General features: G+C 36.6%; 1 protein-coding gene across 7 annotated transcripts in view; it reads right to left on the bottom strand.

Annotated features, from left to right (window-relative positions):
- Nucleotides 1-1,620: 1,620 nt before the first annotated feature.
- LOC105475987 (R-spondin 2) overlaps nt 1,621-12,599 on the bottom strand; it is a 168,649-nt gene continuing 157,670 nt past the window's right edge. For 6 of the 7 annotated variants that reach the window (XM_011731532.3, XM_011731531.3, XM_011731534.3 and 3 more), the window contains one exon: nt 1,621-3,489. In XM_011731532.3, coding sequence (XP_011729834.2) covers nt 3,374-3,489 — 116 coding nt within the window. In that variant the 3' untranslated portion in view covers nt 1,621-3,373. The remainder of the gene's footprint in view (nt 3,490-12,599) is intronic. The other variant, XR_011606831.1, reaches the window with a different exon arrangement.

The raw sequence follows: 12,599 nt of genomic DNA, 5'->3' as shown, positions 1-12,599 counted from the left end.
TTTATAACACTCATCCACGCCATCCAGTCTTTTGTTGATCTCTGTAAGATACACGGGTGAAGACAACATTAAAAGGGCACTGAAGAATTATAAAATTTTATTCTATAGGGAATGGGAAAGTATTTTTTTGAAAAGGAAGAAAAAAATGTTAATAGAAAAATAAGTGGTAGAAATACAAAGGAATAATTGGAGTGAGTGAAGCTGGGGACAAGAATGATGTCTAAGAAGAGTGGAACAGTCCAGAAAAAGAGACAAAGAGGACCAGGCCTTGGGCAAAGAAAGTAAAGGGTTAGGGAGAAAATCAAGAGATATTTCCAAAGTAAACTCGTTAGATAGTAGTAACTGACTAGATGTAGGGAACAAAGGAAGTAAATGACAAATACAAGAGCCTTTAATCAACTAGCTAAAGAATTAACTGTCCAATAGGGAAAGCAGGAAAGGGAACAGTTGAAGGCAGGTGTCAGTGATTATGCGGATCATTTGTTTGTTTGCTCTTAGATCTACCCGCTGCCCTTCCCTCGGGCTCTTCTGCACCACAGAAAACTGTGTTACCCAGACTCCCTTGCCTGCTGGCTTCTGGGAAGCTTTGGGCAATAGCGGGCACTGGTGGAAGACTGGAGGTTGTGAGATAGGGAGAAGCCAGGGTATTTCCTCCTCTATGAATTTGCCTCAAGCAACATTTCTCACAGCGACCAGATCATCTCCAATATTTCGGCTCCTACCAAACCAGCTTTCTGTCCTCAGTTCCAGCTCCTTCTGTGGTTATAGCTCTAGCCTTAGCTATGGTTCTAAGTCTAGCTGGGCACCTGTGGCTTCTAGATTCTGGAAACTCCACCTCTTCATGTAATCCCTCTTGCATTAGGGGTAAAATAGTGTCTCCTGCTGTAGCTAATCTCTGGGTCATCTTGGCAACATATTTTGGCTCCGTGTCTCCTTTATCACCTGTATAACCAATTTCTGGTGTTAAATTCCCTGTTTGAAATACCCTAACTGGTTTATTTCCTTGGTTGTACCCTTATTGATACAGGAATGAATTCCATTTTGTGTGTATCTGTGTATGTATGCTGCTTATATCAGGGAGACTCAAGCAGATGTAAACGTTTTAGCAAATAATGCCCGGGCATCAAACAATAGATCAATACTTTTCATAAATGTTCTAGTTTGTTAATAAGGAGAAATCAAAAGAATCTATCCAATGAAAAATGTAATAGATGACCAACTTGTATAGTACTTAGTATATAGAATGCTGTGCTGACCATACTTTACACATTTTACCTAATCATATCCTTAAAGTACAACCTTGTATATATTTTCATTTGGTCCTTAAAACACAATCCTTGGAGGCAGATGATAAAGTGATCCCCATTTCACAGATAGATAAGGAAACAGAGTGGAGGGATTCGGTAATTTTCACAGGCCACTCTCAGTTTGGATTAGAACTCGGGCACTTGGACTCTAATTTATAGTTATCTAGAAAACCAGTTAGTGTTCTAGATGTAGTTACCAACATAGGTTTTTAAAGATTTGTCTTTTTTAAAGGACTGTTATATTTTGGGGGTAGAACAAAGTACTAAGTTATTTCTAAATGTATCTCTAAAGTAAAACAAACTCTACAAAATATAATTTTGAAGTTTTTAATGCACAAAAAAGAACATCCCAGGAACAACAGATATTGACTTATTAACGATGAAGCACTATATAAGGACACCCCTCCCCACTTAGTAAATGGGAAAATAGTGTAAATAGACATGAAAGGAGGTAACACTTCAGGATTAAATGCAAACCCTAAAGTTGTATACAACATTCATATATGGCTTATCTCATAGCAATATTTTCATAATGATGTATATGATATTTATCCTTATCGGTAAGACGCTTTTGAATCAAAAGTTAAACAAAAACACTGAAGAGGTAGTTTTGCCAATGCAAGGTGAAAAAAAAATGGCTTTACCTTGCTTTGTTTAGAAATCCACAACCATTATTTTTCTGTTCTAATTTTCTCCTGGATCTGCCAAGAAGATAATAATGTTTTGAGAAAAAGCCAATTCACAACCTTCTAAAAACTGGTTCCCCCAAGTGAACAATAATGCGTTCGAAACAACTGCTCTGAAAGTCACCTGGGAAGTTTCCATAGTGTTCCTCTCCATCTTGGATCTGAAACAGATTCTGGCTCAATAGAGACTTGTTAAGATCTGACCAGCAGTCACAGAAATTCATCCATTTATCTCCTAAAATTCTATGCACAGGCTCATGTTAGTAACTTCTTCAGTGACCCAAGAACATTGGCAGGTGCCCTGTCATTGAAAGTCAGGGATTGCTTTAAATTTGGGGGCAGGGAAAAAGGCAGCCAGAAATAATGTTTGGACAATTCTGTAGCTGGCCTGTGAAATTGGCTACAAGTGACTGGATATAGTCCCTCATGTTTTCAGTTGTGTTTCTTCAAAGTCATCACATCTTAGACTCAAAGGCAGTTTGGGCTTCTGATTGCCAGATGCCACCTGCTGCTTTTTCAATGTGTGGGACATGTGGAGTGGGGAAGGTCTATACAATATGCAAACTCTTTGACACTGGTCATTTGACTCTATATACAAAAACTAGCTTATCCTATCCTTACAATGAGAAATAAGCCCACAATGAGGGGAAAAAAAGTTTCAAGAGACAACAAAACGTGTCAATTCTCCAAACTAGAAAAGTCATTTACCAGACAATGGGTTAGGAACCACTAGAAACAAAGTGACATATTAATCAGGTATGACTCTTTACGCACAAGAAAGCATAAATATACAGTAAATAAGAGCTTTATATGTAGCCCCTGCAGAATATGTACATATGAGGGCTGCTGTGAAACTGAGCAGGAATTTCCAGAGCGTATCCTCAGCTAAAAGCAGTTTCATCGCACAACAGTGTGAAGGTGACAGATGCTGAGAATACCATGTGGTAACCACTAAGCAGATATCCACATAAACATATCCTTGAAAATGCACAACGTGAGAAATAAATGTCACGAGTGAATAGCGCATTGCCTGCCAAGCATCTTCTTTCACATAAATAGGCAGAAGTCCGTCCTCCAACGGTGGTCTGCAGCCTCACACCACTAGCGTGTCCGTGGTGCCGGGGACGGATTCTCTCAGCACACACTGAGCCAAGTCATGGGCTGTGCACTTACTCCTGCCTTCACAGTCTCCAGATTCAAACCAAAGCATAAATAACACAGGGGCCACGCTGGTGGTGCTTCCTTTCACCATGTTACTGGGAACAGATACTGGGCAGAGCAGCACAAAGGCTGCACACCAGAGTGCAGGAGTGGAGAGTAGCTTTGTGCACGTTTGCAAAAACAAAAACCCCTAAAAATCTACCAGATGTGTCTCTTGTTTTATTGGTTGGTTCTGTCTGTAGCTAGGAAGACGCTGTGTTGCTCCTGGGCTCTTTCTATCAGCTTCCTTTTCTTTTTCTTGTTCCTCTTCTCCTTCGCCTTTGGTGTTCTCTTCCCTACAATGAAGGAAAGAAATGAAGAGATGTCAGAAATGGCCCTTTCTCTAGGAAAGAAAACACAAAAACATTGGGAGTTTTGCACAAAGCCCATCTGGAAAACATCACCTATGGAAAAAGCCTCAAAGAGAAAATTGTTCACATTAATTTTGACAGAATAATAATAATTTACTAAATTGGATATGCTGTCTAAAACAGAGACTGATCTTCCTGTTACAGGGAACTGGCATATTGAAAAACCTCCCAGTGGCCTGATCTGTCTTTCAAATATCATCCTGCCACAAAAATTCCATTTATTCCCTCCTACTTTTAACAATGCTACCCTTTACTACACATCTTTACATCTTATTACTGCTCCACATGTCAGTGGGTCAAAAGAAAATAAGCATCTATCTATAGCAAACATACCAGAAGTTTCAAACTCCTCTCTCCCTTCCCCATGGGGGAAAAAGTCTTGCTTTTAACATTATTTCCTCCATATTCCAAATACCAATGTATAAAATGACATATGTGCAATCCTTTATTTTCTATAAAAATTCATGAGGACATCATTCATTATATACCTTATGCTTCTTATCCAAATCCCCTGGACAAGTTGTTGTTATTAATGGAGAACAAGAAGAATGCTTATTTGTTCTGATGAACTGGTGGTATGTGTCTGACTACCAGATGATCATACTAAGTTATCCTATTTCTCTTCTTTGCCTTAGCCACTAGGAAGCCCAGGCTACAAGCTAACTAGTTGAGGTTTTCCTCCATCGGGAATTTTTTAAATGCTGTTTTCCCCTTTGCCTCTGGTATATTTTATTTCCTCCATCTGTGGTTATAGTTTTATAGTCTTACTTTATAAGGTCTCAATGTTTCTAAGTATGTATACATAAGATTTTGAGAAAAAAGAATAAAGAACATGAGACATGTGTCTTAGGTCCATCACCCTCTTTGAGTTCTAAACACACAGAAATCAGGATTTTTAGAACAGAAAAGGGCTTTAAAGGCCTCCTGCATTTTACAGAAAGTAAGTCACCCCTAGACACCTTCAGTACAGGAAGACTTTTGTCTAAATGAACGAGAAAGAATCCTGTTGGCTGTTCTTCCTCTCTTACTTTCCCTACTTCAAATTTTATCTTGTAGTTCTACAAAACCTAACTTTTCTCTTCCGTGTAAGGTGTAGCTATTTGACAGCACAGTGATCAGTACTACGAATAGGGAACAGAACATTAAGTTTTGTGCTCTTCATCCTTCCCATACCTGTAAAATTACATAACCCAGACCCTTTCATTCCAGGCATATAGCTGGCCAATTTTTCAATCTAGCCTATGGAGAAGTAGGCTGATGTCAAAAATGAAAAGGAAACAGACCAGAGTCTAGGGAGATACATGTATTTGGAAACCAGAGTCATACAAGGTTAAGGCAGGCCATGAGACTTCTAAATAAGGTAGATGTTTCTTATTTCTGTTCCTTCTGATCAGACAGGATCTGTTTTAAGGATGGAAAACAGGCTTACTCTTCAAGACCCTAGCACAGTGACTGGCACTTAGTTGATAGTCAATAAACATTTGCTGAGCAAATGTTTTTACATCTTTTTATCACAAGAAAAAAAGATTTAAAAGAATAACTTATGTTTAATAGGACATTGCATTAAAACAATGAGAACATGATCATGCCCCCATATTAAATTATAAAGGTCCTTAAAGCTAACTTCTGCTTCTCATTAAATTCTGGCATTAATGTTATAATGGCATTTTGCCATCTTGAAATGTAGTTAATCCTACGCAATGAAACCTTAGTTCAAGCCATCATTAATCAAAGCAGCTGTAAAGTTACAACTATTTAGTAACATTATCTCTAATGATGAGACACACCAAAGGAGGGCAGAAAAATGAAATACTTAATACAAAATAGTATATTTTAAAAGCTTCAGTTATAAGCGTTATGAAGAAGTTTTTGTTCTGTATTTTCTCTAAATAAACAACAAAATCCTTAGTTTAAAAAATCATTACTGACTACATTTTAAATTCATTTGGTTTATGCTTAATTGATATAAAGCCTGGAGTTTCTTTTAAAAGCAAATTGAAACTAAGTGAATGGAAAAATAAAGCTTATCTTACTAGATTTTAAAAATGTGTTCTGCCAGAATAAAGATATACTGAATATATGTTAAAGAAAGCTTTTCACATTCACAAGAAAGCTTCGTGTAAATTATGTAGTTGCGAGTTAAATATGTACTACTTTCACTAACAGCAAATCCATGCAAAATGACGGGAAAAGCTCATTTTAAGATGGTCAATTTCGTGTCATTTACCCAATATATTATTCTGAAGCAACTGTCAATATTAAATGGTTTTGGGTTTGCTCGCTGATATGATATTGTGTAATAGCGAAGTTACTCAATACTTGCATAAAACATTTGGTATCCTGGCCAAAAATTCAGCAATGCTTCTGAAAGCTTATTTATGTAAAATAATTTTTTAACTTGTACAATTACTCTGTTGGCAATAAGCTATATGGTACCAATTCCAACAAGTAATGTTTTGGGGGCCCTAATTACAACCCTAAAGATTCTCCTCAGAAGTCTCTCTTGAATGACACACCTCTTTGCTATTGTTTGGTTGGTTGGTTTTGCTTTTGGCCCGTCCCATTTCTCACATAAGATATATTGCAAATACCGAGGAATTAAGATGGTTAGCCAAGATTTGACCACAGACAGGCCTAAATTAACTGAAAATATTTTGTGGTCCATACTACATTGTTCTGACTTCAAGCCCAGCTCAAAGTAGTAAAAGAATACTAAAATACAACATAACATACAGAAAGGGTCTTTCATACATATTCTTTTTTCACATTCTAAGATTTTCAAACGTGAGAAAAGAAATTGGTAAGATTAAAGCTAACAAAAATCCTTGTTTTTATCTATATATTTGAAAATAAGTTATATTAGACATACAAATGTGCTAATTTCTGTTTCCACTTAATTTCTTTTCCTCTGTGGATATGGGATTAGACTTGGAGAATGATTTCTAGACTTCAATTGCTGCACATTCCCAAGCACATATATGCTATACGGGAAGTATTTAAAGGCAAATATGATGCCAGTCACCCAATGCACAATTCAAGTCACGAATTTAACTTTACTTTTTAGCTCATGAGAGAAGACCTGGAATAGATACTGCCCAGGATTTAAACAAAAAAAAAAAAAAAAAAAAAAAGGTTTGAGTTTTACGAGAGGATTGTCAACATCCAACATATCCAGTTCTAATGACAAATTTTGCATATCTTTATCCCTAGTGTCTTGAGAATGCAGTGGCCTTAACACATCATAACTAAGGGAATCTCTTCAAAATCAGGTAGAATCAGGTCTACAGGGCAGATCTTTTTAGCACTGTTATGCAGATGCAAGGAGATGACTGGTCCCAATTATTACCATTTTTAAGGGAGGCAATGCAGTGTGGTTTAGAGAAAGGCTACTTCTGGGAAGAAGAAAACCTGGTAGCTAAGCACAGTCTTGTAACTGAGATGTCTGGTAAGGCATATGCCTGACTCTTAGTCTCTCTGTTTATAGAATGAAAATACTACAGTCATCATTCACTAGAAAGTTATGAGACACTGTGAAAAAGTTGTGTCCCTAGGATGAAAGGAAGATGTGTAGAATATCACTGGCAAGACAAGATTATCCTCAAAATGAACAAAATTAGAAAGATACTATCAAAGCCACATTCTAACGTAATTACATTGACTTGCTCACATGTGGAAATGGTCCAAGAGCATAACCTATCAACTCTTCTGCAGAGAAATATGAACAATTCCTTACGGAAATACTGCTACCATCCAGCTGTGAATTGCTGCTATTAGAATTAGAAATAGGGTAGATTATTTTGAACCAAGATATAGGCAGACTCACAAATTACATGAAGCTGTGCAAATGCCAAGTCCACTGCCAGTCAGACAGTGATTTCATTCTTTCATAAACTCTCAAAGTCAAGGAAGGTCTTCAAATGCTTTCTCCTCTCACTGGGTATACGTAAGAATCTTTCCATCACCAGGAAAATGTTTCTTGTACATCCCTCAGAGTAAGGCACAGAGGCTGTCTAGAGTTTCCATAATGCAAGGTGTTTTAAGAAAGGCTTTAAGGGTAAATATAATGGAAGAAAACTAAAGAAAAATTTCAGTAGCTTTGACTATAAAAGAGATAAAAGCTTCTCTCTCTCTATGCATATATGTATAAGTAATACGTGCACATACCTACATACATAAACACACAAGCTGCAGAAAGTAAGCGATAATTATGACAAATGTAATTAACTGTAATTACTGTCGTAGCCACAACTGGGACAAAACTAGGACTGAGTTTTACTGATTTTTAAGTTTGTAATGCTCTAACTTGAAACCTGGGCTTCAGTGCATTATAAAATTCATCATGGAGATTTTGAAATCACCTCAGAGAGATTCAGTCATTCTTCAAAGCCGCTAAAACTTAGGGACAAGAAGCCTGTGTAACCACCAACCTGGCAGATATTGTCATATTTCACAGAACACTCTGGAACATGAAATGTTCCTTTCACACATAAAGTCAGAAGGACTGAGTTGTAACTGATGAATAGTACTGGACCATTTATTTTTTTTCCATATGGGCAACCTGATTTTGCCCAAGAATGAGTAGCAAGACAGATTTATATAAGATTAGTGATTGTGTAGAAAACACCAACTGGTTTCTAAAATATTTTTTTTAAAGTTCATTTAAAAATAGACGAGACCTAAACAATTCATAAAGGAAATAAATATATTTAAATAATCAAATCTCACAATTAAAACTTCCAAACAAGATGAGATGCCACTACAAAGATCCTTAAAAGTAAAAATACCTAACACTTGTAAGAATGTCATGAGACAGGCAACAGGATGCACTGACAATATAAAATTGATACAGCCTTTCTGAAAAGCCATCTGCCAATATGCACAGAAGTATGAAAAATATTCTTAACTTTTGACTCAGATCTAGGACTCTATCCTCAGAACATAATCTAAACTTGGACAAAGATTTATGCACAGAGATCTTAAGTGCGTTACAATTTTTTCAGTACTAAAATGTCCTGACTACATTTTTCATGACCTTTTCTTTTTGTGATTACTGAGGGAATAAAGTATATTTTCAACTACAAATGCAAGTATTTTATGTTTTAAGTAATAGCAATTAACTTTATATCCAGGAATACTAGTGTTGGATATCACTAAAACTTATCATAAATGGCTCTAAGAAAAAGCCTGTAATACAAAAGCATTCCTCCTGTGATGGAAATGACAGTAAGCAGATCCTTTTGTAGAGTGATCACTCGTAATTAGACCTGAGATATAAAAACTTAATAACTATTGACCTAAACCCTTCAGACATTAAGAATGGAGATTTGTTAGTTCTTGAAGCTTTTTTCCCTCTAGAAAGCAGTCCAGGTGGGCAAATATGATGAGCAGGACTGGGATCTACCACACTATGTCCTATGTAGCCTAAGATAATCTTTCTGCTGTCCATATAGTTCAGAATAACACATTTATTTTAGTTGACAAATCAAATTTGTATAGTGTATAACATGGTATTGTGATGTACGTATATAATGTGAAATGGTTAAGCTAATAATCAAGCTAATTAACACGCCCATCACCTAATATGCTTTTTTCTTGTGTGAGAACATTTTAAATCTACTCTTTGCAATTTTCAAGTATAAGAGTTATATAAGTGCCAGGCGTGGTGGCTTACGCCTGTTATCCCAGCACTTTGGGGGGCCGAGGAGGGTGGATCACGAGGTCAGGGGATCCACACCATCCTGGCTAACACGGTGAAACCCTGTCTCTACTAAAAATACAAAAAATCATCCGGGCGTGGTGGCAGATGCCTGCAGTCCCAACTACTCGGAAGGCTGAGGCAGGAGAATGGCATGAACCCAGGAGGCAGAGCGTGCAGTGAACCGAGATTGTGCCATTGCACTCCAGCCTGGGCGACAGAGCGAGACTCCGCCTCAAAAAAAAAAAAGTTATATAAGTAAAATGTACAACAAATACATATTATAAATAAGTAAAATGTATATGTATTAAATATATGTATTAAAATGGAAATTAAACTTTTATTAAATTTATTTAAAAATAAATTTACATTTTACTTGTTTAAGTAAGGTAAATCGACATATTTTAATTATTTTTATTTTACGTATTTACATAACATAAAATGTAAATAAAATAAGAGTTACTTATTTACATCAGCTGAGGAGTCAGAAGTGAGAGTAAGGTGGAAAGAGTAAAGGAAATGAATCAACTGTGGCTCTTTACTGACAGTACAAAGTTCCTTAAAAGGCTTTTTTAGTAACAATCATTTGGTTATCTAGAAATGCACCTCTTCTTTTCACTAAAAAGATTCCACAGATAGCTGTGTTTTGAAAGGACTGGCAACATCTAATCCTTCAATAATGGTTTGCTATCATTTTCTGCAAGAAAAAATAATCTAGAGACAAAGCAATAAACATTAAAGTGTTGAAAATAATAACAAGTCACTTACTAAGGAGAGCTTACCTGAATGTCAAGTAGTAACTTAGAAGATTTTTCAAAGGGTCACTTAGTCATTTCATCTTCATAAAAGAGCATGTGCATTTAAAATCTACACACAATCTAGAGGTAACTTATAAGGGTTGTTCTTCTTGCAAGACTATTGATAAAGAGTGACAACTGTCCAAAGTAAATAACGGACAAAATTAAATGTGACAATCATTCAGAATATCAGGATTCAGAATACTTACTACCTTCACAGGTTTACACTAATTTGTAAAAGCTATTTCAATCAGCCAATCTAAATGGGAAGCCTCTATTACTATTCTTTCATCTGTAAAAATATACCATATTTTTGATCTAAAATAGTATGAAATGGCTTCAAGACTTCAATTTTTCTTATAGAAGACATTTTATTAGGAGTCAGATCTGTTACCCATTTTTGTTGACAGGAAGTCCTATTTCGTTTTCAAATTTTATTTCATGTTCAAAACGATGGAAATGGAAGAAAAGCTAACCCTGAAGAAGATCACCTGAACCTTTATAAATGAACTGTATTACCACTATGGTTTCCTGCACATGGTATTTCAAAACTTCTCAGAAGTTCCTCATTTTACAGCTCTGAAGAAAATCTGTTCTTCGAGTCTATGACATAGCTTTTAAAGGGGCAGTAAGAATATTCCACAACCTCATTCAGCTTTCTTGAAGCAATAAGGACTATAATCTGAATGAGATTTGGTCTTGTTTCTTAAATCCCTAGTCCGTGAAAGAGAAACACAAGACAGGATTCTGTGGTATGTCACATAGGTAAGCACAAACAAGAAGAGATAGTTTTAAAACTATCTAAAATTATTTTCATAAATACTTTAGGTTAATTGTAAAGGACAAAGTTTTCAGATTAGTAGAAACTAAAATACGACTCTACTATTTGTGTGAAGAAAGTAAATGAACAATTCTACCACAAGGGGGCAATAATTCACTTTTACAGTAAGAGTACTGGTTAGGAGATGGTTTTTTAAAACAACGTACAGGGCAACTTGGGGACTCTAATTTCTTAAATACTTTTTGTTGAACCCCCATTGGAGGCTTTTTCTTTCTTTCTAACCATAGGTAATCTCTTTAGTGGACTAAAGATTAACAAGACCCAAGTACTGCACAAGGTAAAAATATAATTGTACTGCTGTTAAAAAGATATTTGGGCTAATCAGAGAAAAAAAGAAACTTAAGAAGGAAAATCTGCTATTCAAATACTGATTTAGGAAAAGGCATTATTCACAAATTCTGGTTGTCACTTTCTTATGGGAAAGTTAAACTACCTGAAAAGAACAGGTTCTTATCTTGGATTCCTTATTTGTAAGAATAGAGATATAAAACTGCAAATGATCTTCAGAGTCTTCTGGTGCAGAAAGTCATAGATTTGACATCAAGGGTGAAAGCTGTTTGGTGGTGATTCCTGACAATTTGGCACGATGAGTTGGCTGCACTGGTGAGGGTGGAAAGACAGCAAATATACTAGGCATTTGCTAGGCCCTGCTGTAGTCCACTTCTGCAAGGTGGTTTAGATAATGAAGCAACTGAAGCACAGAAGATCTACAGTGACCCCTACCCATGCTCCTACAGCTAATTAGAAGGGGAAACCTGTGCTCTGAGCCTAGTTCTGCTACTCTCTCATATACTTTCCCAGCTTTTTTTTTTTTTTTTTTTTTTTGAGACGGAGTCTCGCTCTGTCACCCAGGCTGGAGTGCAGTGGCACGATCTTGGTTCACTGCAAGCTCCACTTCCTGGCTTCAAGCGATTCTCCTGCCTCAGCCTCCTGAGTAGCTGGGATTATAGGCACATGCCACCATGCCTGGCTACTTTTTGTATTTTTAGTAGAGACAGGTTTTCACCATGTTGGTCAGGCTGCTCTCAAACTCCTGACCTCATGATCCTCCTGCCTCGGCCTCCCGATGTGCTGGGATTACAGGCATGAACCACCGCACCTGGCCACTTTCCCAGCTTTAAAGGTCAATGGATAAGGATAGAGAGTCATTTTTCAAGTTATTGAGTCATTTTGCAAGGAAGGCAAAGCAGCACTGAAGACAATACTACCCTGACTGAGTTCCACACACACACACACACACACACGTCATTGATGTCATCCTAGCTATGAAACCTTGTATGAACTGGTAAATTCTGCATAAATAACAACTTCTCTGTAACATAGATTTTCTGTAAATTTATACTGCATTGATTCATTGCTTATTCTTTTTCTTACATTTCAGCAAGAGGCAGGCTATAAAGTTTCCTAAGTAAGGTGAGATGGTGAACATTCCTACTTTGCACCAGGCCCTGTAAGTGCTTTACATGCATTTTCATTTAATTGAATGTTTTTGGGGAAAAGGTAAGTACTCACACTGTGCTGCCAGGATGCTGTACAGGTGCCTGCCCTAAATTTACTCAAAATAAATGCAGATAAATACCAAGCTCATTTGGCACTCGTAAATTAAGTCAGAAAAACCATCAGGTTTGTAGAGAAAATGATTCAGCTGTTTTCATTTGATTAGGAACTATGGGATAACCAGAAAAGCATTAAGTTCCTCCAT

This window comes from Macaca nemestrina, chromosome 8, assembly GCF_043159975.1.
Source record: "Macaca nemestrina isolate mMacNem1 chromosome 8, mMacNem.hap1, whole genome shotgun sequence".
Lineage (NCBI taxonomy): Eukaryota > Metazoa > Chordata > Mammalia > Primates > Cercopithecidae > Macaca > Macaca nemestrina.
The sequence above is the reverse complement of the archived record's forward strand: the minus strand, read 5'-3'. Positions and strand labels throughout refer to the sequence as shown.